This window comes from Cylas formicarius, unplaced genomic scaffold (genome assembly GCF_029955315.1).
Source record: "Cylas formicarius isolate icCylForm1 unplaced genomic scaffold, icCylForm1.1 PGA_scaffold_8__14_contigs__length_24414737, whole genome shotgun sequence".
In the NCBI taxonomy this organism is placed as follows: domain Eukaryota; kingdom Metazoa; phylum Arthropoda; class Insecta; order Coleoptera; family Brentidae; genus Cylas; species Cylas formicarius.
In genome coordinates this window covers 1,958,775-1,986,410 of record NW_026844361.1, presented here as the reverse complement: position 1 = coordinate 1,986,410, position 27,636 = coordinate 1,958,775, and the positions used below count along the sequence as shown (strand labels likewise).

The window sequence follows — 27,636 nt, the reverse complement described above, 5'->3', positions numbered from 1 at the left end:
TTATTAGGTAACTAGGAATATTTTGGCTTCCGAACCAAGAGTCACAAGATTTAAAATCAACTGGGAAGAACAGACAGTTCAAGAGAATGTACCCAGTTCCGAAACAATCAGTGCGGGAACTACATCGCAAGCCGATCCTGAAACCCCCACCCAGTTACCAAGCTTCAACGAAAATTCTAACTCGTGGGCAACTATGGAATGTTCATAAGTCGTGTAAGGACCAGGATGTTATCTGTAGGGAGAAGGATGTTATCGAGTTACAATGGGATAACTGGGTTAAGTGGGTTACCAAGACTTCTTTATTACGAATGTCTATGTAAATATGCCACTGTAAGACCCTTCGGAGGGGATTGTCCTTTGTAATTTTTCAATAAATTTTGTGAGTTATGTAAATTTTATTGCAACGTGGGGTCTGGGATTTCTGCTTAAATTGGGCCCCCCAAAGCGAGAAGGTATTTTATTTTTTAATTTTAACTATATTAAAATTTGGAAAAAATTTCGTCTAGCCTAAATCAGCGGATATGCATCATTTTCGTTTTCATGATCTTGAAATAACCGAAATTAACCAAAACAAAAATTTTATTGCTTGAAAAATAAAATTCTTCCAATAAAATATTAGATGTAAAGGTGAGCAACCAACAATACATTTGGAGACCACTGCAACATGAATTTTATACGCGATTTCAAACGACAAATTTCGAAAAAACGATTGTCTAGGACATTTTCGATTACTGGTATTTCGACCAGCAATTTTAAATAAATTACGTTTTAAGGTTACGTAAGGCAGAAAAGAAAATACCCGACGGATGATGGATTCCACTGCTGTTAACCTATACAGGTTTGCTACCTGCGTTGTAGCAAATTACAAATACGTAAAGAAAAAAAAACGGGTTATTTTATCGATTTATTTCATTACTTCCGGTTTCCGGCATCGAATGACGGACAGCACTTTTCGAAAATTCGGAGGACAAACGCGTTTGTTGCACGGTTCGCTTTTCGGCCAATGAATGAGTTTTGCGCATTAAAACTCGTACCCCGAACAATCGATATTTAATGGACGATAATTCCGAAGAGCAAACGTCTTAACGGTAACCGAGAGCCAGTTTCGCGCTCGAAATCGCAAAAAATCCACTCGGAGCAGTCGAGTTTTATTGGCGGCCACCGAAATCACACCTCCTCCAACGTTCATGAAAAAAATGATTAGTATTAAAAACACTATTAAGTCATTTCTGCACGGTTTCCTGGAACCAGAAGGGGGATTCCTTATACGACCTTGACATACGGTCTAGAGTCGCGCCGGCGGCAGCTAACCTCAAAGCGAATGTTATTTTTTTGTGTATCATATGACGCCGTCATCCGGCCAATCAGATGAGCGCGTTCCCTGCTTTCGCCAGAGTAAACCCCGTTTTTAACCCGTGATGTGAAAATTGTTAAAAGGTACGTAGAATTTTATCGTTTTACGTTCAAACCCGCGTAGGCTGGATTCCGATGTTATTCGTACTTAGAAAAACCCCGGAAAGGGCTCGTTTTTTTCCGGATCGGCGGGCCGTGCGCCTGATACGTTTTATAAGCGAGTCATTTTTACCTATCGCTACCTTGTAACCTTACTTACTTATTGATTTTTTTAATTAGTCAACGAATTACCTGTCAATCACGCGTTAACCGTCTATTGGAGCATCGTTTTGTTTAACGGGCGTCGCATTCGGCGTCTCGAGCCACTTTTCGGATTTTTATCTCGCATTTGCGAGCACCCGCCCCCCCCACCGCCGCTTTCCTTTATCGTCTCCTCCCAGCTGCTTGATTTATTTTCTTAATTTTTCGCGGAGTCGGCCATGGCGGGAGAGCTATTGTCGTCCACGCCAAACTGCGGAATTCTCTGGACACAAAACGCGTCCGAGCGTTGTTTTGATGATATTTAGCGTCCAGTATGAAAACCTTGAACATTGACGGATCGGTCCATTTTTAGCTCGCCGAGTGAGGAGGGGTGGTGGGGGGGAAATGCTTTGATCGGTGATCGCGCTAAGAACAAGGGACAAGAAAAAAGGAGCATCGTAATATGTAAAAGATGGCGGGCGCGACGGAATTTCGTTGCAAATTTGCAAATTTCGTTTATAAACAAAGGTAGATCGCGAGCCGTTCCGCGTTACGGTGTCGCGTGGGTCGTGCGTCGTACTCAACGTGAGTGGATTTACATTAGAAATGGCGGTTAAACGCGTACATTTCGCACGTGGAGGTTATGTTTGGGTTTAGGTCGTCTCTCGTTTGTTTCAGGTGTTGAAAGGTGCCCGCCGCCTCGATTCCGGTGTGAAGAGTTTCGAATTCTCTAAAGGGTTCTCGAAGGGAAATGTTCCGTTCGCCCGTGGTGAAATAATGCCGTCGCTGGATCCGCAGATTTTCCATGCGAACAACGAAAAAATGGCTTTGTTCGAGTTCGGTTAGTGCGGGCGCGTTGTTTTTCTCGTAAACGAACATGAAGACGTCAAGCACGAGATAGTATATATATCGCATTCCAGATGTAAATATTCGTTGCGCAAAAAAAACATGTACTTAAACCAGGTGATATAAGGTAACGTCGGGACAAAATTCAAGTGCCGTGAAAGATGTCTCAGAACCCGCAAAAGGCGCTACAGAAAATGTGTAAATCTCCGAAAAATCCGAGCTTTCAAATCAAACAAGAGAAAATCGACTACGAAAACCTGAGCACCAACTGCACGGTGGTCGGTTCCAACAACCTCAACCTCGTAAAGAAGCCACAGATCGTGACGGGCATGTCGCCGGCTTACTCCAACCCGAGCCCTAACTACCCGCCCTCTCCGTATTCGTCGCCTGCGAGTTTGAAATCGCCGTCGCCCAGTCTCAAGCCGCCCACCCCTCAGCCCAACTTCCCGGTGATGCAGATCATACACAATAACCTCATTGGGCGGCAGATTCAGACGTCGCAACCTCAGAACATCATCAAGCTCAAGCCCCACCTAAATATATTGCCGAAACCTTCGGCTAGTCCTCAGCAATCTCCAAAACCTAGTGTAAGGTGAGTGTTTGAGGAATATGAGATTTCTATGAGGTGTGAAGTTAGGACTTGTTGGTGACTATGTTAAGGATATGGATTTTGGATAAAGGGCCTAAAAGATGGGGACGTACACAATATAGATGATGTGGTTTTCAAGCAATGAAAAACAATACATTTATTTCCATTCACTATAATGCATTGTATAGGAAAAATTATTCTTAATATTAACCTAAAAGAAAGAACAAAAAATGACCTGACCCTATGATACAGTTTGTAAATACTCTTTCAAATAAAAAGGTATTTAACATAACTTTAAAAAAGTTTAAAGTTTTGCAGGTCCTTATGTTGCTTGGAAAGATATTAAAAAGTAATAGACCTACATTTCGCGGAAAATGGGAAGCCAGTTTTAATTTGTGAATGTTGTGGGGAGGTTAGAACTGCTTCATGTATGTATGTATATAACACATTATTTTTTTTACTCAATTGACTATATCAGAATTATTTGAAATTAAAGGTGAAACATTTTCTACGAAAACTGTAAATAGAGTACTTGGATCTATAGTGTCAAGCTGGTTAATAAATAAGATAAATAGCATACCCAGGATGGAACTCTGTGGTATTCCAGTTGAAATATTTAACATATTACTAAGAATTATCAGCTATTTATAAACTCATCCAAAATATTATTGCGAAGTAACATGTATTAATTTTACAAGAAACAATAAACGTTTAACATTTTATGAAAAAAACAGTACAAAAACATTAAGTGAATATAACTAAAACTTTTGTTTCCTAAAAATCAGTTCCGTTTTCTATTTTCCCAAAAGAGTATTTAGCACCAAGTCCAACATTTAACAGGGACTCGTTCCATTTAGCAGCGCATGCGTCAGTATTTATGTATTTATTTATTTATCAGTTTATTCATATCTCAACTAAATCAAATTAAATAACAAAACATAATAAACTTAAGATTGGCAATAATAAATTTAAACATAATAATAGCAATATTCAACAAATAGATAACTAAACAAACATAAACAATAATAACTATTTATAAATCTTCTGAATTCCTCCTGTGTTGGTTGTTGATGAATAGAAACTTGCTGACGTCTGTATGGGCTAATTAGCAGTTACCGAACTTAATCATGAAATTGGACATTGAATCTTATTCAATAATTCTTCTTTAATAACACAACATGAAATCAATTGTCTAACTAACGAACAATCCGAGAATCTATAAAAACTAACCAACCAAACAATCTTAGCCAAGACTCAGTTTCAGTTAACCTCTGAAGAAGCCAACAGGATGATTGGCGATACTTCAGCAAGTTCGATTCATTAACAACCGACACAGGAGGAATCCACAAGATTTGTAAATAGTATTAGACTGGCCTGTGGAAGTTTCTTTGAAAAAATAATTAACTATACTTAATCTGCTTTGGTACATGCTCGATAATAGTAAAAATGAAGTAATTACAGAAGAAAAGGATTAACATTTTCCACTTTTCAACCCTAATAATAAAAATTTTGTAAAAGGAAAAAAATAAATCATTACTATTACTATTACCTAACATTACTAACATTAACAGGTCTTAAGTTAACTTGTAAACAGACTTAATGTAACATGAAATATGTCTATCTCTAACTCATTAATCAGTGATATGTACCTACCTAAAGGACAATTTGCGCTATATATTGTTTATTTAACTCTAAAAGTATATGCAGTTTAAAAAAAAATCTATCCCCAGTTGAACTCTATATTCGCTGGGAGATCGCAATGAAAGTAGTTCCTTCCAAAATACTGTACTGACCTCAAAAATGTACTCTTTCAAGTGAAGGAGACCCAACCACAGAACTATATATACAGAATGATAGTAAACTCAACCATTTTTTAACCTTTAATAGATATCGCATTAATATGATCGTCAAATAACAATCTTTCATCGGGAATAGCTCCTAAATCTTTCGGGAATTGGGAATTCTTTTCAGCTGTTTATTATTTATGAAATGACTGTTCTAAAGGGATGTTTAATTTTTGGAGGTCTGATTCGATGTTGTCTCTCTGACGCTGTCCGGGGCGTCCAAGAATCTTCACTATCTGAGTTCCAAATATTATTCCAAATATTATTCCTGAATTGTTGTTTGTATTTGCCACAAAAGTACTCGCGTTACCAGATTAAGTAAGCCCTTTATATATAGGGTGTTTTCTAATTGAATGTCAATAATTATGGGAACAATTTTTGGGTCCATTTTAAAAAGAAAACTTCATATAAACATATGTCCTAAACGTCTTAACTTTTGAGATATAGGATGGTGAAGATTTCAAAAATAAAATATAATTTTTATTATTTAGTGCACCACATTTTTTTAAAAAAATACACCAGTGGCGGGCGTACGGAATACAATTACAATAAAAAATATTCTTACAATCTCCAATAATTTCTAAATAAATTTAAATTCTCGAATTTTATCAATCCGATGTACGGTTTTCGCTTAAAAAAATAAAAACTTCTCTGCATGGTCATAACAATATCGTTAATGTGACAACGTGCAGAGAAATTAGTTTTTATTTTTATGAGAAAACCCTGCCATGGACTAAAAAAATGAAGAGATTATATCTGCTCATAAAAACATGTAAATGTCATTATTTGTCTATGAACCAATGCTTTGGTTAATTAGGTTGCCACTGCACTGGTTAAGTGGAGAACTTAAACTTAAAACTTAAAATAAAATATCCATCTAAAACAAAATATCTAGTTTTTAGTTACCAACTAGTGGCCTTCAGAAAAAAACAGAAGACTGTTCTTTTTACTTGTACAAGTTTAATGAAATAACATAACATCCTAACAATATAAATAATAAAGGATTCTTATTTAAATTTGTTTTATTTTTTTACGTTTACCTACTTTGTATTCGTAATTTTCGAGTTTTTGAAGTATTTTAATAACACAGATAAGAATAGTAATGGTAATAATTCGCTGTATGCCGTCATGTTAACGATACTGTTATGACCATGCAGCATAAAAAACTCCTTTATTTTTTTAATCGAAAACCGTACATCGGATTGAACAAATTAAAATAAAGAAATTATTTTCATTTAATTAATTTAATTATTTTTATTTTAAAAGAAATCAGTAGCGTGCCATCACTGTTTGCCCAAATAGATATGCGGAGTTCCGTACGCCCGCCACTGGGGTATTTAGAATAAAAGTGGTACATTTAATAATGCCTTTTGATACATGATACATATTTTATTTTTGGAAACTTTACCACCCTGTATCTCAAAAGCTAAGACGTTTAGTACATATATGAAGTTTATTGTTAAAATGTACTCAAAAATCACCCCTAATTATTGACATTCAATTAGAAAACACCCTGCTGCATATCCAGTGGCGTCGTTTTGTTAAGGGATTTTTTTTCTTTAACCTTTACAGCCCGCAAATTGTGATCCCGGCGAATCAGCCGGCGGCGGCCACGCTAATGCCCGCCGCACAACCATTGCTGCTCAACCAGATGCCGATGCTCACCGCTCCCGGGGTCCAGTTCATCCTGAGGCCCCAAACCGCCACCCAGATGACCGCCCCCAAAATTCAGGCGACGGCGGGAGCGACGGCGCAGATGCCGACGGCGACCGCGCAGGGTCTCATCTTGCAGCCGGCGGGGGCGGGGCAGCAACTGCTACAGTTGCAGCCGCCGAGGTCACAGCCCATGGTCAGGGTGTTGACCAACGGGGTGCATCTGGCGCCCTCTACCACTTACGTAACCACGCAGGTACGTTGTAGTGGTAATTAAATGGAAAATATCCACCAATTACAGGACAACGTCCAGTATGAACATGGGGATATTGGAAACCGTAAGAGATACAGCGTCGCTTAAATGGAAGAAAATAGCGAACTAGCCGAGGTCAGCTTTTGTTTTCGGCCATATTGAATTTCAATTTACAAAATTTTCTTTAAAAATGCTTTTTAACCGTGTTTAACATATTTATGTTCGGTCAAGATAAACATTTGTTGCAGAGCCGCTAGTGGGAGGTTCTGTTACGTTTGTTTGTGCTCTCTCATATCTCTCAGAATTTAGGTAATCATCAAAAAAATATGGTCCAATTTTGTGGGTACCCAAAATACCGAACCAAATGTTAATTCCCCATCTCACTTGATGCCTAATTTCACGAGCTAGCCGTAGATTTACATCTGTCCAAAATACAGTGTTTTTACTACTAAAGAGTTCACAATTAGTAAATCGACACTCATTCGACCAGTATTTTAACATTATCGTCATCCTGGATTTCCTGGCAAGGCCGTTCACATAAGGGTGATATTTATGAGGCTTTAGAATACTATCCGCTGTTGAGCGAGCAACGCCTGTTGTTTCTTCCATGTAATGTAATGATGTACGAGGTATTTCAACCTCGCTTTACATAGCTCTGCGCTTTTGCTTCTTTTCTGCAGCAGAGAATAAAACACTCCAACATATCATACTTATCACTATTGGAAAAGTAATTCATTTTAAAATTCACAATTTATTAAGTGCGAACACTATTTTTTTTTGTTATTTTCCGGATTTATCTTGACCAAACATAAATCATTTTTAAGGAAGAAAAGGTATAAATTTAATACGGCGCCCATAAGAAAAACAAACGTTGACGTCGGCTTTTTACCGATATCCTGAAAATTTGAACATAAAATATTGTGGTTTTTGAAAAAGGGACATTTTCATTTGTCACCCCAACCAAAACAAAACTAGTATATTTTTTAGCATACATATGCTACTTTTCTTCCATTTAAGCGACGCTGTATCTCTTACAGTTTCTAATATACCCGTGTACATAAATACTTCCAATGAATCATCATGCTAGTTTTTAATGTATTAGGAGAATATTAGAAATTAACCTTCAAAAGATCATTCAAGAAATCTTTTGTGTAATGATTTAATTAATTTTTTGTAACTTCAAATTACTTTATGAGGGTTTAGGATATAACTTTCTACAAGTGATACCTTTGTATTGTTTTCTTTATTAAGTTTTCAATCAACAAATAGGATCAATTGTATATGAAAATGAAAGTGATGGTTCTCGCAATTTTTCGCCGTACGCTAAATAAAATTAGAGCGAAATCTCGTGCCGACGTGCCGGGCCATTTGAACTACCGCGATCGTTACACGGTCCGGTATAAAATATCCCTACCGCGCGCAGATGGCAAATCAGCAGCCGATCAACGCGTCGCAGATCCACCAGACGATAGTCAATAACGCCCAGCAACATCAGCACCACCACCAGCAGCAGCAACAGCAACAAATACACCTTCAGCAGCAGATCCAGCAGGTGTCGGTGAAGAAGAAACCCAAAGCCAAGGTGAAGAAAAAGCTGGACCTTGCCAACATCATGAAGCTGTCCGGTAAGGAGTAGTTCAAATGTCCCGCGCGTTGGGTTAACGTTTGCCTTAAGGAATCGGCGACGAGGACGACATCCAGTTCGAAAGCGATACGTCGCAGAGCGAGAGCGAGCACAACTCCGTGTCGACCACCCCTCAACCTCAGCCTCAGCCCGGTCTGGTGCAGACGAGCAACATCCAAGCCCAGACCAATTTCGTGCACACGGACTCGAAGAAAAACATCCAGAACATCCAGATATCGGCGATGGCGCAGCCGACGCTCAGTGCCGCGACGCCCGTTGTCCAAGTGAGACCCCGTCCCGTCGCCGCGTTTCCTGAGCGCCCACCAAGTTTAGTTTCAGGTCCTCAACCAGAATTTTCAGAGCGGGATGATTTCGAACAGCACGTCGCAAGCGGCTGCCGCACAAGGTATCCCCTTCAACTCGTTCATCGCCCCCAATTTCACGATAAACAACGGGCTGATGCTGCAGAGGGCGACCGGCGGCTTCAAGCTGACCGTCGGCGAGGACGGGAGGCTCGTTTTGCAGCACGATCCCACGCTTAACACTCAGGTACTACCGAACTCCGACGAGCGATACGTTTAAACAGGTCTTTGGAAAAAATTGTTTTTTTACGTTTGAAAACGAAAATTAGGAATTTTTATTATGGATCCATGGAAGTGGTTAATATTTAATGCTTGGACCTACCTATGCCGAAAATATATCATACAGGGTGGTCGCAGATGCCCATGGAAAATATGTTTTTTTAATTAGAATTTTTTTTTACATGCAACACTCTGTATTCAGCACTTTTTTTAGGTTTGTGATTTTATGTTTATAGCTTTTATAACAAATTGTTAGTTTAGAAGTTGTGGCCAATTTTCTGCAAATACATATATAATAACCTATTCAACTTTTAAACTTTAATTACTTAAATTGGATATAAAATCAACAAGTAATCCAAGTAAATAGAAGTTAGTAGTTACAAAACGTTTTCTAACCCCCCCCCCCCCCTAAAATGTTGTATGGTGTCAATTTCAATAAAAAGAGTCCAGCATTAGCAAGACTACCGAGGAAGCATAGTTTTTCACGAATTGTTCGTGATTTGAGCATGCAGTGTTAGTCAGTAATCGAAAACACCGTCCAAAAATTGCCCTAATAGAGGAGAAGCAATTAGAATATCTGAAGTTCTCCTGTATTGTGAAGAAAGCAAGGAAAATTCGCAAAGAGACGCACCCCGAGATCTAACGGATATTAGTAAGATTAGTGTTCAAAGGACTTTTAGTATCATCCATTCCAATTTTTGCCAGTTCAGAAATTGTCCCAACAGGACTTTCAAACAAGACGTTTTTATTGTATCCTTATAATTGACACTATTTTGAAAGTGACTTTAAAAAAAAATAAAAAATAATTAAACAGAGCCGGAGAACTGTGCTATTTGTAGCTATTGGTAGAAATTAAACCAAATGAAAACTACTTGTATTGTCAAAAATGGAGGTTATATAGAAAAAATTTTATAATTAGTAATAAGTTTTATTTACTTGCATTGTTTGTTGATTTTATTTTGAATTTAAGAAATAATTATTTTAGAAAATCGGTTAGAAAGGATACTCTATAGGTTTAGTTACATTTAAAGTAAAATACACGAGTTTTTGCAGAAAATTAGCCATAGCTTGTAAACGACCATTTTTGGTAATAAAAGTCATAAATATGAAAGGATACAGATTTAAATCCCAAATTAAATAAAAGTGCTAAATGCAGGATGTTCAATTTAAAAAAATATATGTATATTTTTTAATAGGAAAAAACATTGTTTTGATGGTTATTTGTGACTACTCTGTAAAATATATTTTCGCCATAGATACCATTATATTAACTACTTTCATGGATTCATAATAAAAATTTCCAATTATAGTTTTCTGTGCATGTACTTATTGTATTTAACTTTTTTTTCTCAGTGTCCTACTTATTCAGATAATGATGCAATTCAATTAAGTTATACCGCTATCTAAGCTATGAGGTAGCTTGCCCATAGCCGTAATTTAATAAAGGTAAAATCAATTTAACATAAAGGTTCATAAGCATTCTTAGGAACATACAGATTCAAATTCTTGATTTGCTAATCTTATTATTTTCTTTTATGCTTAAAAATAGTGAAAACACTCTTGAAATAAATAGACAAGTAAAATGATTACGCAATGTAAAGACAGAAAACAATATAAGGGGTTAATGGCTGGCACAAACAATGACATCTTTTAGTCAAGCAATCATATATATGAATTTTAAACTCGGATAAGTCTTCTATGAAAGTTTTTAAAAGAAACGGGAAAGTAAAATGTAACTTATTAAAACATTTTATGCGGGAATAAGTGGAATCTCATTCAGTTGATATGACCCTGCGCAATGAGAAATTAAGACCTCATTTTGTTGTGACTCGTTCAAAATAAACCTTTCTGTGTTCTTGAACAAAAACTATAAGCACTTACATATATATAACCCTGAAAGTGTGAGAGATCTCAACTCAAGATGGCTCGTATTAGTACTAGCTTAGTATTTCAATGTCTCTCTTCAGAAGAATATTGTCTCCCATCCCTTGTCATTAAGACTTTCTGGCCCCTATCCAACATATATGACTTTAGCGCCTCACTTCATACCTTTCCAGGATTTTTATTAAAATTTAATGATCTAAGATATCAAAAACACACTCACATTTTCTCAACTGTTCAAATTTTTGAGATCTACTAATACGTGTTTCCAAATAAAAGAAATGAAGTTTTGTACTCATCGCTATTTTTTCTATAAATAAATTTTGTATGAAATTATATATTGTTCTGGTATGTTTGGAGAATTTTGACGTTTAATAATAATATTATTAAACCACTGAAATTTTCTTTCCGGCAGGATTTGCAGAATCAGTTGATACTCCAGAGCTTGCTTGGTCTGAACGGCGGGCTCGTGCTGCAGCCGTCGATGGACCAACAGACCGTGCAGCAAACCGTGCAGACGATCCAGCAGCAGTCGGTGCAGACGATACAGCAACAGACTGTGCAATCACAGACGATCCAAACCGTTCAGCAGCAGACAGTGCAGCCTCAGGTGCAGCACACCATTCAGGTGAGTATACGCGCGCGCGGTTGTGAAGTCTCAAATAATCGAACCCTACGCTTATTTCAGTCTTTACAGCCGCAAATTCAACAGCAAACCGTACAGCAAACCATACAACACCAAACTGTTAATGCTCTACAGCAGCCGATGCAGATCGTGCAGCCGCAACCGATCCACAGCATCCATTCGCAGGTGCAGCCGATGCACAGCATATCGCAGAGCCAGGTGCACAGCCTGCAGTCGCAGATACAGAGCCTGTTGCAGCAGCAGCAACAGCAGGCTGCGCAGCAGGCGGCGCACCAGCCTCAGAATGTTCACTCGCAGGTAACTGAATCAAACGTTTTCCTTTTTCACCTCATAATAATATTAATAATAATTGTATTAATAGTCTTTATTAAGATTATATTGGCGAAGTCTGACCTTAAAGTTACTCACACTTAATCCATATCTAAATACGATATGCACATTTTTACAATTTAAATGCCTTTTTAAATGGTGGCTAAAAGTTTTGCATGTAGTCGTAGTAACATTTCTTTCAGCAATTAGATAATTCATTCAGAAATATACCAAATGCACAATGGATTTGAGAAATTTGTGGGTGCATTTATTCTGTGAATCTAATGTAACTTACTAGTTATGACTAAGTTTATATTAATATGAAGAAACTTTGATTTGAGAATGTGATCTAAAGAGTTGAACAAAATTACAGCGTTATATGTAAAAGAACATCGAAATTTTTATTATTTTATTAAGAGTATTTATTTTTGACCAATTTATTTTCTTAAATGCTCCGGATATATTGTCAAATTTGCATAAGTTTGAAACAGAGGTACTACACAATATTGCAGTAAGACAAATATCTTGACCTTACAAAACTGTATTTATGTATATTTAAATTTTATAAATTTAAAATTTATTTAAATACAGCAATCTCAAATTTATATAACACTGTAAGTGCTAATTTTTTGTACCCTTGTTCCACCCCTTTTTTTCAAGATCTTTCCCAGAGTGCCATCCCAAGTTGCTCTCTTTCTTGCAGTTTTCCTTTTCCCTGCATTTTACTCTGCCAAACTCTGTTAACTCGCATGGTGTTATCTAATCTCTGTAAAAGGCCTCACCATCCAACTTGTTTCTCGTCTATCATTTCTTTTATGGATTCAACCTTTGAATCTTCTCTTTTATGTGCATTCTACTCTTGTCCATATCTGACAATACCAACGACTCGCAGCGATATGGGCGCAATGGTCTGCAGATTGATTTACAAAGTTTCATTCTAATTTCCTGGGAAAATTCGTTTTTATTTATCAGTCCCTTGCCTAATGTATAGCATACCTTATCTTTATCCTGCCTTCCTGTTTCTTCCAACATAATTTCTGAGGACTTTTCCATCTACCTTGATTTCTAATTTCTTCTATTTTTGGTTTGTGTTACTGCCATAACTTTTTTTAGATTGAAAACCATTGTTCCTGTCTTTGATATTAATAATAAATTTATCGCCCAAGTGTGTTAACACCAATCTGACTTACAGATTAAGTTGCTATTGCTGTATCCAAAGCTTATATTAATTATGAAGAAAATTTAATTTGGGAATGTGATCTAAGGAGTTGAACAAAATTACAGCATTATATGTAAAAGAACATCGAAATTTTGTATTTCTGTGTAAAGGCATAGTGAGCGTGGCTCAGTGTCTCAGATTCAGGTAATGACTTGATTTCCTAAATACTAATTTTTCATCCAAATATTTAGGAATGGAATTTTTTTTCTTTCTTATGTGGATATGTGGTCAAATTTGCATAAGTTAGAAATAAAGCGACAGTAAGTATTCTGAATTTTCTGTAGCCGATAAGAGGTTACAGTCTCTAAATAGGGGTAATACACGATATTGCAGTAAGACAAACGAGAGAGAACAAGACTCTTATATAACTGCATTTTCATGTCATATGACAATAAATCTTTATTCGAATACAGCAATTTCAAACTTCTGTAACCCTGCTTGGAGACATGCGCGACATGATTCAAAAACTTTATATTCTTATCAATATACAGGCTCAGATTTTTAACAGATTGTACAACTTGAATACGTCTAATGTCCATTCATTAATTTTCTTTCTTTAAGTGTAAATTATGCCCTTCCGTAAAGCTAGATATATTTTCCAAATCCCTATTCATGATATTCGCTGCATATTCACAATTGTTGTACTTAAAACTGCAATTTTTGAGGCTAAATTATTAACTATAAATGAAAAATCATGGTTTAAACAGGGTCGTAGGCTGCTCCCTACTGTTTTCGTCTATTATACGGTGCGCGAGAAATACTGGAAAAAAATTAAGTGAATTACGGTGCAAACAGGTGAGAGTATCAAAAACAGCGACCACTAATTATAAACAAAGTACCAGAGGCGGGAAAACAACACTGAAACAACTCTTAAATTTAAAACAAGATGGGTACAAAATAAATCTGTTTTGTTATGATATCTATTTACATTAGAAATCCTATAAGTTATGAATGATTTTAAGGTTAAATATTAAATCAAATCTTAGAAATAATAGGGATTCCAAATTGTACATGTGTAATATTGATTTTGGATTGAACCTTTACTTGAGAGCCACTTTATACACGAGCAATGAGTTCGCCATTTTTGTACTGATGCGAGTAAATTCGTTAGGCGATCCAGAGCGTGCAAAACGTCACCCAAAACATGGCCCAGAGTTCCGTTCAGAACGTGATGGCTCAGACGATGGCTCAGAGTCCTGTGCAGGTGGCTCAGAACATGACACAGAATTCGGTGATGGCTCAGCAGAACATGGCGCAATCGCCGGTGCACAACGTGCAGGGGTTCCAGCAGGCCCACACGCAGACGACGCAGCCGGTGCTGAAGGTGCAGCCATTCCAGAAGAGCCAGCCGCCCGTGCAGACCGTGCAGCCGATCCAGCATCACGCGCAGCAACAGAACGTGGGCGGCGACGGCCAGCCGAATCAGCAAAGCAACGCCGCCCCGCCCACCTCCTATGTCGTGAATCTGACGCCCGACCAATTGGAACAGCTGAAACGTAATGGGCAGCTGACTGTCAACGGGCAGACAATATTCATGCAAAGGCCCAACAAGGACCAGGGCGAGAAGAAGCTTTCGCCCAAGGCGAAGCCGATCAAGAAAGTGCAGAAGATCCAGGGCGTGAAGACATTGCTCCAGGACGGCGGCGACGGCGTCGTCACCACGGACCAGACCAAGTGCGCGCAGAATAACAAGCAGTCGATCGTGTCGGCGATGGCCAGTCCGCCGCCTCCCCCGAAGCATATTTTGCCGCACAACCACGTGCAGCCGATACAGAGCAAGCCCGCGCAGCCCCAGGCGATGGTGCAACCGTCGGTGCAGCACCAGGTGAAGCAGGAGCGCCAGAAGAGTCCGATTTCGCCCGCGAAGCAGCAAAAGGTCAGTCCTACGGTACACGGGCATGATTCCAACGGATCCAACACGAACCACGACGTGGACAAGTTACTCGGGCAGATATTGGAGGAGAGCAACACGGTAACCCCGGCGAGCGGGTTAGAGAGGCCCCAACCCCAGCAGGTAAACCTCGATTTGGTACTGGGTTTGGTTTTGTGGCGGTTGGGTTACCAATTTTATATACCTTATTTGTTTATTGAATTTAAAAGAAATAGCGATTACAAAGTCGAAAAGGAGCAGATGGTCCATTTCATATACTTGATAGTATTTTTATGTCTAATATTTAAAAAAATTCTAATTACTTTTTATAAAGCTTCTTTATTGCTCCTGCGTCGGTTTTTGTTGAGTCGAACTAGCTAACGTTTCTCCAATCATCCTGTTTTCTTCTTCAGGACTTAACTGAAAACTAGTTAGTTTTATCGAAACCGGCCCTCATTTAGCTCCGTCCCCTCAAACAATATAAAAGCAGGTACGGAGTAAAATGCGGGCCAGTTTCAATCAAGCTCTGAAGAAGTCAACAGGATGATTGGCGAAACGTTAGCTAGTTCGACTCAACAAAACCTGACGCAGGAGGAATCCAGAAGTTTTATAAAAAGTGTTACAGTGGCCTATAGAAGTTTCTATGAAAAATTTCTAATTATTCGCTTGATTTTGATCATTTTTTGAGAAAAATGAACTTTTCAATTTTTCTTTTTTTTGCGTAAACACGGGTCTTTGGAAAAATGTGTTTTTTTTTTTCAATTGAAAACTAAAATTGGGAATTTTTAATAAGGGTCCATGGAAGTGGTTAATATTTAATGGGGACCCAGGACGGAGCCCTGTGGCACCACACTATCCACGCTTCTAAATTCTGACATTTCCTTATCCTCCATTATCTTGGAGATTAAATGAAATGAAAATAATAAAATGCCACAATGAATTATTGTAGACTATACATTGTCTCCTAGATGACAGGTATGATTTAATAAGATCCAATGGAAGTCCTCGTCCGCCATATTTGTTCATTTTTCTATATATAAATAAGTATGCAATGTTGCACATTGACTTTTTTTTTCTAAAAAGTTGAATAAAAAAAATGAGGGAACAACATGTATAACCTACCAAAGGAAAAACAAAATAAATAAAGAGAAAATAACCCACCAATAAATAAATAAAACTTGAAAATTCGATTGGTTGAGATATTCGTTTTTTTTTTGGTTTTGCAGCGGATAACTACTATCCAGCTGACGCCGCAGAAGCAGCAGCACCTGAAAACCATCCAGATGCAAATCCAGAGTTTGTCGGCGCGACTCCAGCCGGGCGACACGGAAATGCAGAATACTCTGAAGGTGCTCTTCGCTGAGCAGCAAAAGATACTGGCCTCCGGGAAACTGCTGCCTCCAGACAAGGTGTGTATTTTCCGGTCCCGGAAAAAGCGTCGCTCGAGGGTATATTTTTTTCTCAGGTGTACTACCACAACAATCAGTTGACGATAGTGAATCCGTCCAGTTTGAACCTGCCGTCACCCGGGCACGTCAAGAGCGAACCGCCCAGTCCGGTTTTGAGCAGCAGCCAGAGCATCGTGAGGAGTACCAGCGTGGAAACGGTTCCCACCAGCACACAACAAGTAGGTCGTTTTCTAATCGAAAAAAAAAAATTAATATCTATAGTACCACTTTAGATATTTAAATGAAATATAGCACACATGTACTTTGTATCAAGATGCATTATTTAGTGTACCACTTTTTTTTTTTAAATACACCAGTGGTGGGCGTACGGAATTTTACCTGTCTATTTTGGCACACACTGATTTCTCTTAAAATATAAATGATTCTTACAATCTTCAACCATTTCTAAAGAAATTTAATTTCTTGATTTTTTCAATCCGATGCACCGTTTTCTGTTTAAAAAATAAAAAAGGTTTTTATGCTGCATGGTCATAACAATATCATTAACTGTTTTATTAAAATACTTCTAAAAATTGCTTTGTCTGAAAGAATTATTAATTCTGTTGTCAAGGCGGTTGTTTGACAGTTTAAAATATCCGAACATTGTTAAGAAGCGCTTTCCTAATGGAGTCATACCAGATAGGCGAACATTTTAAAATGTATGTAGAAGGTTGCCTGAAACAGGTACTTTGAGGGCAAATAATCATTTAATAGGGGTGCAATATTGCTAGAAGAAGTACCATATTTAATTAGGAACACAATGTGGTTCATGCATGACGGCGGGCCTGCTCACTTTACATTTACAAACCTATAGATAGGTCTCGGCTGATCTCAACCATGGCCCGCTAGGTCCCCAGATTTAAATACTGTGGACTTTTTCTTATGGGAGCATCTTAAAAGCCTGCTTTATCTCACCCCATTTATCACTGTAGGAGAGCTGAAGGATCATATAAGAGCTTCCTGTGATTTAATAAGTTAAGTTACTAGTTACTATATTCTACTTTTTTTCAAAAAGGTTGTTATTAATTTATTAACGGATAATTTTACTAAAAAAGTTAATGATGAAAATAAGATTTAGACATAAACAGCAAGAACTTTTATTACGTGGTTTATAGCAAGGGTATCGGCATATTGACCTCTTCGCCCCGTCCCTCCGCTGCTCGGTGGTGGACATATTATACAGGATGTTACCCTGTTTTTGACAATTTGGCGTTTACAATAGTAGGTAATATTTTTTTTTTTAAGAATCGTTTATTATTTATATTGTTAGGATGTTATTTCATTAAAATGCAAAAGTAAAAAAAGTCTTTTAGTTTTTTTCTTAGTAAGAAAACTACTTGGTAAGTAAAAACTAGATATTTTGTTTTAGATAGATATTTTATTTTTCACAAAAAAAAGTTCTCGATTTAGTGCAGTGGCGACCTAATTAACCAAAATATTATTTGTTTATAGTCAGTGCCACGCCACTGATTTACTTAAAAAAAAAGACGTTGATCTGTTAATTTTTTTAGTCTCTCGCACGGTTTTCACTTAAAAATAAAAACTTATTTCTCTGCATGTTGTCATATTAAGCATTAACGATATTGTCATGACTACTTAGAGAAGAGGATTTTTTTAGCGAAAACAGTAAATCAGATTGAAAAAAATGAAGAACTTGAATCTCTGTAGAATAATTTTTATTTTAAGAGAAATCAGTGGCAACGCAACGTACGCCACTGGTGTATTTTTAAGAAATTGTGGAACACAAATTTCATTAAATTATTTAAAGTTTTATTACAGATATTAAAAAAATATATTTTATTTTATTTTATTTTAAAAGTATGCCACCCTGTATCTCAAAAGTTAAAAGGTTTAGGACATATGTTCATATGAAATGTTCTTTTTAAAATGGATCCAAACATCGCTCCCCTAACTGTTGACATTCAATTAGAAAATTGCTTTTTAAGACATGGGAAATAGGGACATATTGGATATAGCGACCGTTTTCATCTGCTTTCTATCGGGTGTAACGAGAAAATTTGACCTTTAAACAGGCAACTTACCTATCCGCATAGTTGACGTGGGTTCTCCGAACCTTAAAATTATCAACGTGCTGTAAATTAAAACGCGCAGCGGATAAACCTCAAAAAAAAGAAACGTAAAGTGTTCACTTTAGAAAGGAAGATGAAAGTGATCGATCGCTTGCCGTAGCAGCTTCTCTAGGGGAAAACACTTGACCCATAAGTGTGCAAGTCGCTTTTCACCCCCGTTTTTATCAGGTTTCTTATTCTACTATTGCAAAAATTTGGAAAACACGAGAAAAAATCGATAGTTATTGAACTAGTGGTACCACCTCGCTATAAGAAAATCAGAAAATCATTTAAAAACAATTTTACAAGTTCCCATAAAAAGAAAAAAATCAATCACAATTAAATTACCTGAAAAATAAATGTGTAAAATAAACGCGCTGCCATTGTTTGTGACCCCAGACCGTTGTATGTCGATCTAGGCGCACGTATGCAGGCATTGATATTTAATTATTTTCGGAGACAGTTTTGTTTAATTTTGCTTGATTTGGAGTTTGGTGGTTCTATTAAAGACTGAAAATGGTTGATGCAGGTTTTATAAGAGGACAATCAGACAATTTACCTAAAGGTGATATATTTATGACTGCATCATGCATTAATAAATCGGAGGATTTTTAAGTAAATGCTAGCCAGTTAGTGTAAATAGTAATGAACCGCCATTCTTAAGGTGTGTGATATAAAAAAACATATATTAAACTTGGATTGGGAGCTTTTTAGAGATGAGGAATACAATGACATTCTATTTTTCACATAATATGTAGAGGGTGCTAACTTTGATTAAATATAACGTTTTTATTTGACCACTCAAAACTAGTGCCCGTGAGAACCCAGTTTCGGCCACACTGGATAATGACAATATTAGTGAAGACTTTAAAATATTAATATTAAACTGCTTTTATTAACCGATATGTTATAAGTAAACTGTCATTTAATTTTTTTTATAAACAGTTTTATTATTTTTCCAAGTATCTACACGAAAATATACCAATACCTTCATGTTGGCAGAAAATTTGAAAATATTTCTTTAATTCTAAATAAAACCGGTGCTAGATTAAAAGATTTATCCCGCAGCACATCGGCGAGTCATTCGTACTGCCCATCGCGATTAATTATCGCGTTTTGTCACTTATTTTCGCTGGCGCGTTTTATACGGTTTTCCTTCTGCTATACGGAACAATTGCGACAAATTGAAACTGACAAACAAATATTTAGCGATCGTAAAATTAAATCACCACAATTTGTCAAGGAAAATATTTCCTTTTAGAGATTGCGGATACAATACTTTTCTTTATTTGCATTTCGATTTTATCCACTTCCAATTCATTCCGTTTCAATTTCGGAGTTGCCTCGCCGGTTATCTTTAATTATTAATTGCCGAACACTCTCGACCCGCGTGATAACTTTGTTTCGTCCGAACGCGATAAGATGTTATCAATAATTGTTGTCGAGCGTGGGTCTCAAAAATCGCAATAAAAAATGTCGTACGCTTTGGGATCGCCTTGAGTACCAAACGGTAATTATGATGTATCACTATACCACGGATTACGGTTATTTCCACTACGGTCGCGTTTCGGACGGCCATTACTCTTATTACGTATGTTTGGGTGTTTTTTGTTTTGTTTTCGGAAATTTCCGTCGTTTTTCCAAAACGATTTTCCTTGCAGCCAATTTCTACTCAATCGCACACGACGCCCCGGGTGTCCGTGTCCGTGGCCACGTGTACAGGCGACCTGCCCGTTCAAACTACCGTACACCATCACCCGGTACACCACCAGGTTCATCATCACCACGCAAACAATCATCAAGCTCCGCCCCACACCCACCCCAACCACCTGGCCCAACGGTTGAGCGTAGCGTCGCAGGTAAAACGTCTGCAGCGCCACCGCGCGGCAACTATTTACAGCGCCCTCTGACCGCAGTTGCCGAATATCTACGCGAAACCTCAGGCGCAGTCACCGCAAACGCCTCAGGCGCAGTTGCAGTCGCCGCAACCTCCGCCCCAGCCGAGTCAGCAGCACCACCACCAACAGCAGCAGCAGCAGCACCAGCAATTACACCAGCATCACCTTCACCGGCAGCAACAACAGCAGCAACACCAGCAGCAGTTTCTTTCGCTCACCAAGAAGGCCCACCTGTAGGTATTCTCCGCTCGGGGTTGTCCCCAAGCGATCGACGGAGGTTTTTCGTTTCAGGATCGAGACACAGCTGAACTTGGACCAGAATGGGGCTGCGAAGCCGGACGTCCACACCCCGTTCCGAGACAAGAAGGACGCGTGCATACGCCTCATTAGGTACCACTGCATGGACCAGGCGGTTTTGTCCCAGAAGGATCTGGCCAAAGCGGACGAGATATTCGAGGTAACCGCCAAGCACCTCATCGGCAAATTCGGCAAGATGGTGGACAAGTACAAGTACCTGTTGCTGAAGGAGAGTATGGTGAGTGTGGGGCGTCGAAGTAGGGTAGATTAAATGTCCTAACTGTTCTGGTGTTATCTATTTTTTATTATACAGACGATGGGTCGTGGTTTGTGATTTTACATTCTTCATTATGAAACAAATTGTATTGGTGATAATTGTTGTTAACTTCACTGCCCAAGCACTTTTGGCACTTTTTCTCGGGTTCGCTAGTACAATATAAGTTACTTACTTCATGTGGGTAGTTCAATAGTTCAATATATTTCGCACTCGTAAACGTGTGTCGCCACTCAAAGCCGGTGCGTGAGTACTAAAAACCGGAGGCTAATCTGAAATTATGTACAGAGTATTTTATCTTGGTGCCCAAAAAAAAAACGAAATTTTGAAAAATAAAAAAAATTATTTTAATTTTGTGGGAAGTGAAAGTGAGAAGAAAAAAGAATGTAAAGAAATGAACCTAGCTGTTTTAACAGAAACAAAAAAAGACAAAGAAATAAAAATCGATTAAGTGTTTTATCCCGTCGGCAAAAGTAATAAAATTCAAAAAATACTATCCATCATATTTTAAAAAACGAATGAAAAAAATTAAATTAAAAGTAAAGGCCCATATCTCAATCCAAAAGCAAGCAAGTCTTGACTCGAATATTTTTTGTTCTAAATGCCAATAAATGAGGTAGTTCAAATGTACCAATGTTCGTTTTTGGACTTTTCCGGCCCTGGGGTTTTTTTGAATTTGAGGGAATAGAAATGAAAATATTTCTATATAAAAAAAAGGGAAGCGGGAGATGTATTCTATTTTGTCGGTTATGAATGATAGAAATGGAGAAAATAGGCAATATTATAACCTACATCGACTTTTCGAAGATCTTCAACAGAGTTAACTTTGACTTATTGCTTCAAAATGACGTAATTTGGGTTTCATTAAAAAAAGTTTTTTGAAAGGCAGGACACAAAGAGTAAAGCTTTTAAACTTTATGTAAAAACGATCGAGGTCTGACCTCCTTGAGGGTACCTCGAGGAGATCATTGTTCACCACTTTTTTTTAACCTTTTCATAAATGATATTTGCCTAACTCTTCAATCAATTGATACACAAATTCTACAAGAAGATATTAACCAGCTTTGGGACTGGAGCCAACTTAATAACTTTAAATTAAATATTGTAAAAGCTTTTATTCGATTTTTTAAGGACTGTAAACATTTTAATCTCATTAGACAATAATAATAATAATAAATAGTCTTTATGAGCATTAAGGCCACTCACACTTAACCCATTTTTAACTACAACTACATATAAATTACAAGTATGTATGAAATTACAAAATAGAATGAATGATTAATGTACATGTATTCTAACGGATTATTTTACATTTAGTAACTGTTTTTTTAAATGTAAGCTAAAATTTTTACATAAACCAAATAACTTTGATTTGAGGCCGCTATTTAAGGAGTTGAACAAGCTTACAGCGTTACTACAACTACACCGCCCAAATCGGCTGTATAAAACAAAAACAATAATGGACCTAATACTGAACCCTGTGGTACCCCTGATGGAATATCTAGAGTAGTTGATAGCCGGTCCTGCAACAGAACTTTTTGACGCCTGTTATTTAGATATGACTCAAAAAGGCTTAACGTTTTGTAATCAAATCCCATATACCGACACTTGACAATCAACAATCTATGATTGATAGTATCAAAGGTTTTTGTAAAATCATTTCATCACACAAGTTTAATGGCGAAGTAACCGCTATGCCCTTTCCTAAAACCAGGTTGGTGCGCTGGAAGTATGTCCTTTACAGCAACATATAAATTTATCGGACTGTACACCACTTTTCCTAGAATTTTAGACAAAATTGTGTTGAGACTCCCTGCATATTATTTGACGACTGCATACGGTAATTTCTAGCTCTTTTTGGATTGTTATATTATATTAAAGTCTTTGTATAACTCCTCTTACAAAACTACTTGATTCCCCATATTTCCTCTTCACTTATTATTTGCATATTGAAGATGATTTTCCCTTAGTTGATTAGTTGATGATGTGCTAAATTAAATGTAGTTATAAAACATGGGCCTAGCTTTCCTAGAATGTTAGGTTTGCGTAGTGGACAAAATCTTCCACTACTTTTTCATGTGTTAATTGAAAAAAAATATATTTTTAAACAAAACAATGTTTTTTTAGTAGAGTGAACCTACGCTGCACACAATGAATAATGAAAAATTATGTCAGAAAAATCAGGTTAGAGATTAAGGTGTAATTTGTAAGGTGTAAGGTGTAATAAACTTGAGGAATTGTGATGAATTAATTCTCAATTGATATCACAAAAGTAGTGTGTGTACTGTTCTCGTGTTCGATCTCCACTGGAATAAAATGATATACATCCCTTTAACTTAAGTTTGATTCAGTTTAAAAACATTGTTAACGTAGATTATGAACACTTTTTATTATTAATTTTTCATAGCTGTATAACATATAATATTTATATTTATAGATTTCATAAAAAAATAGTTTTTTTTGTCCTTTGTGGTTATTCGCGGTATTGCAAGTCCTAAATTAACGTCGCGATAATTATGAAGCAGCTTATCCAACTTTGTACTAGTATGACAATTTGCAATTTGAAATATTTCTATATAAAAAAAGAAAACTGGAAAGCGAGAATTCTATCCTTTCTATTTTTCACAAATGATCGAAATGGAGAAATAGGTATTATTTTAACCTGCAGATTTGTAACCTAACCAAAACTGGTGACAATAATTGAGAACTTTAACCAACCAAGGAGGCTTAGATTGGAAAAGATTTGCTTATTTTCAGCTGTTTAGACCCACAAAATCTCTTGTTCAACAACCTTTAAGAGTGGCACTAATATTTGAGGCCTTGAATTTATTTCATTAAAGTTGATGGTAAATATTAGCCATAATAATGAAATATAATTGCAGCACTTAGATTGCATTCTTCATAGTAATTAGCTTAAAAAGGAAAGAAACTAACCAAAACCAACCAACTTTCTTATAGGCGTGATATAATCAATTCCGCTTTTGAAAAAACTCTGAAGGAAATGTAGACTGGAAAAGGTGTGGTTATATGCAAACTGATCCCTTTCAGGTTTTCAACAGGAAATGTATTCAGCTATAGACTATAGACCCACTAATATTTGACACTTAAACTTATTTCATCATCAATATTAGATCTTAGAGTTTTTGCGACAAAAAAGCTCTTCTCGATTTTACAAAGCTATAAAAGAATTAAATATTCAGAAAAACAAAGTAACTGTGGACGTACCATCTAATTTACATGATCCAGAAGAGATTAATCGTTATTTTGTCTCTTTAGTTGAGAACAGTGACTACAAATGTTCATCCACCATAGATTTTTATAATTCACACAAAATTAGTAACGAATACAATTTTACTTTTCAATTAACTGAAATTTTTCATATTACTGAAATTGTAACAGAGATCAAGTCAGGTACTATGGGCGTCGACGGAATCACTTTGGAGATGGCAAGGTTGTGCATGCTAGAAATAGATAAATACATTTGCCATCTAGTGAATTGTTGCCTTGAAATTGGATACTTCCCAGTTATGTGGAAGGAGGCATTGGTCGTTCCTATTCCTAAGAATACTGACCCGTCTTTAGTTGGAGATTTAAGGCTGATAAGTTTGTTGCCAGTTTTTTCTAAAATTCTAGAAAAAGTGGTGCACAGACAGAAAAATGAATATGTTGCTGTAAAGGACATACTCCCAGCCCACCAATCTGGTTTTAGGAAAGGGCATAGCGGTTACTTCGCTATTAAACTTGTGTGATGAAATCCTGAGAGCGGGTGACAATTCTATGGCGACGGCTCTGGTCCTACTGGATTTTACAAAAGCCGTTGACACTATAAATCATAGACTGTTGATTGCCAGGTGTTGGTATATGGGATTTGATGACAAAACGTTAAGCTTTTTTGAGTCGTATCTATATAACAGGCGTCAAAAAGTTCTGTTGCAGGACCGGCTATTAACTACTCTAGATATTCCATCAGGGGTACCACAGGGTTCAGTATTAGGTCCATTATTGTTTTTGTTTTATACAGCAGATTTGGGTGGTGTAGTTGCACAGAGCTAAGTACAATTTTTTGCCGATGATACGCAATTGTTCCATAGTTTCGAACGCGACCGTTACGAGGAGGCAGTGAACAGCATAAATAAGTATTTGCATAAATAAGTATGCGGAGCCTCATAATTTATGTTTAAAAACCATCAAAGTGTAGTGCCATTATTTTTGCCCCTAAGAGGAAGAGAAACAGTTTGAAGTCCAAAATGAAATTATACGTTGACAACAACCTTATTCAAGTTGTAGAATTTGTTAAAAATTTGGGTCTATATATTGACGAGAATATGAAATTCTCGAATCATGTTAAGCACATCTCCAAACAATGTTAGATGAGTTTAAAATTGTTATATTCAAATAGAGATATATTGTCCTACAATATGAAACTACAGTTGTGCCAAAATCTTATGCTCTCTCGCTTGTCTTATTGTAACATTGTGTATTACCTCTGTTTGGACGCTGTTACATCTTATCGTCTACAAAAAAATCCAAAATACTTGTTGTCGCTTTATTTTTAACCTACGCAAGTTTGACCACATATCAAAAGATTGAATTTGTTTAAAAATCAAAGATGTTTTCAAATACAACTTTTTATGCTGTTTGAAACATGTAATAAATTCCAACATTCCAAAATATTTGAATGACAAATTAGTATTAAAGAAATCCATTCATGTCTTGAATCTAAGACACCAATCATCACTCACTATGCCATTGCACAAAACAAAAAATTTCAATGTTCTGTAAGCTTGTTCAACTCCTTAAATAGCGGCCTCAAACCAAAGTTACTTGGTTCATGTAAAAATTTTATCTTACATTTAAAAAAACAGTTACTAAACTTAATGTAAAATAATCCGTTAGAATACATGTGCATCAATCATTCATTCTATTTTGTCATTTTATACATACTTGTAATTTATATGTAGTTGTAGTTAGAAATGGGTTAAGTGTGAGTGGCCTTAATGGCCTAATAAAGACTATTTATTATTATTTATTATTATTATATAATCAATTCTGATTTTGAAAAGAGTGAAGGCGATTTAGATTGAAAAGGTGTGCTTATATGCAATCTGATCCCTTTGAAGTTTTCAACACAAAATTTAGTCAGCTATTTAGACTCACAAAATTTCTTGCTTAACAACTTGCAGGTGTGGCCACTAATATTTGAGGTATTAGATTACTGTTCTCCGTTGTACTTCTCTTAAAAAGAAAAGGTTAGTTTTTTTGGTCATTTGATCGTCGTTAGATATTGTGAAGGGTGAGAAATTCCGATTCCGATTAGAAAATTTCCATAGGTTGAAATTTTCAAAAATAGTTGATTCGATGTTGCAGAGACAAGTCCAGACCTCCGAGCTGATGATGCTTGATCGGATGTTCCTCGCCGACGAGCAGCAGTCCCTGATCAAGCTTCGGCAGGACTACGAGAACGACCTCGTCAGCCTGCAGGTCGCCGATCACCAATCCCTACAGGCGCAACATTCGGGCGACCCCAACCAGTCGACGGAAGAATACGACGAGTGGGCGTGTATCCAACGCGAGCTCGGGTGTTTGCCCGACCGGGACGACCCGAAACAGCCGTCGGCGCCGTCGACAGCTCAGCACCACGTTCCGCAGTCGAACCTGAAACGGACGTCCAGCAGTGACTCGCGGTTGGAGACCCTGAAACGGTTTCGGGTCGACAAACACGTGAAGAAATCGGACTGCGGTGTAAATAGTGTACAATACGGTGGAAGCGGAGCGGGTTCGGGCGGCGGGGGCGGCAGTATCGCCGCCAGGTGCGGTTACGACAGTTCCCAGACGAACAGCGCGAATAGTTCGTACGGGTCGTCGAGGGAAGAGGAGACGGAGACGAATAGCATTGACGAGCAGGTTCAGAGTGCCATCAACAGCATCCTCAACCTGCAGCAGAACACGAACATGCAGCAGAACGCCGCCCTCGACTTGGACAGTATACTGTCATGACGGTATGTTTAGGGAGGGAGTCTGGTGCCGGGTTCCAAGGGAGTAGGGTAAAGATGTGCCGGGTGGTGTAACGGGTATTCCCGAGTTTGAGGTTCGCGCGGGCCTTTCGAGTGTCGTTTCCGCCATTTTTTTCTAATTGAGAGGACAATTCGAATCGACTTCCTCCACAGAGGGTTGCTTCTTCGCGACCCCTGTCGGATGGGAGGATTTTTATAAGATTTCTGTTTCGGTTGGTTTTATTCTACGATCGGTTTTGGTTACCTTTTTTTCTGAAACATTGTTCCAGATACCGCGTCAAAGAATCAATTAATTTCATTCCCTAACTGAATCGATGTTTCACCAAAAAGTTAACCACTTAAACTTAAATTCTACAGTTGACGATTAACGTTTCTGTTGTGGTTAGTTTTTTTGTTCAAATATTTATTCAGGTAGCGAATGAAAGAATTACTGGTATTCATTCCTTACCTTAATTCCCTACCCAAATCAACAATTCAACAAAAAACGAACCAAAATTAACCACTTAAAGTTAAATTCTACAGTTAACGCTTAATATTTCCTATTTTACTTATTGTTTTTTTAATATTCATTTAGATAGCGAATAAAAGAATTGCTTTTATTCATGCCCTACCTAAATCAATATTCCAACAAAAAAAACTAACCAAAACTAATCACCTAAACTTACATTACGGTTGACCCCTTTGACGGTTGACGGTTTGTTATTTTGGTTAATTTTTTTATTGAAATA

At 37.3% G+C, this 27,636-nt stretch overlaps 1 protein-coding gene across 6 annotated transcripts; it reads left to right on the top strand.

The window, feature by feature from the left end:
* Positions 1-217: 217 nt before the first annotated feature.
* Positions 218-27,356, top strand: LOC132706830 (uncharacterized). 6 transcript variants are annotated; one of them, XM_060678409.1, is made up of 15 exons: positions 218-1,437; positions 2,272-3,031; positions 6,445-6,781; positions 8,202-8,403; positions 8,454-8,686; positions 8,742-8,951; positions 11,280-11,492; positions 11,628-11,807; positions 14,150-15,052; positions 16,135-16,317; positions 16,374-16,535; positions 20,087-20,284; positions 20,342-20,556; positions 20,615-20,858; positions 26,262-27,356. In XM_060678409.1, the coding sequence occupies exons 2-15, from the start codon at positions 2,601-2,603 to the stop codon at positions 26,889-26,891; spliced, it is 4,341 nt and encodes a 1,446-aa protein (XP_060534392.1). In that variant the 5' UTR covers positions 218-1,437; positions 2,272-2,600; the 3' UTR covers positions 26,892-27,356. The 6 variants fall into 6 exon arrangements, with proteins under 6 accessions (XP_060534392.1, XP_060534391.1, XP_060534390.1 ...); XM_060678408.1 differs by having other exon boundaries at positions 11,625-11,807; XM_060678407.1 differs by having other exon boundaries at positions 11,562-11,807.
* The last annotated feature ends 280 nt before the right edge of the window (positions 27,357-27,636 follow it).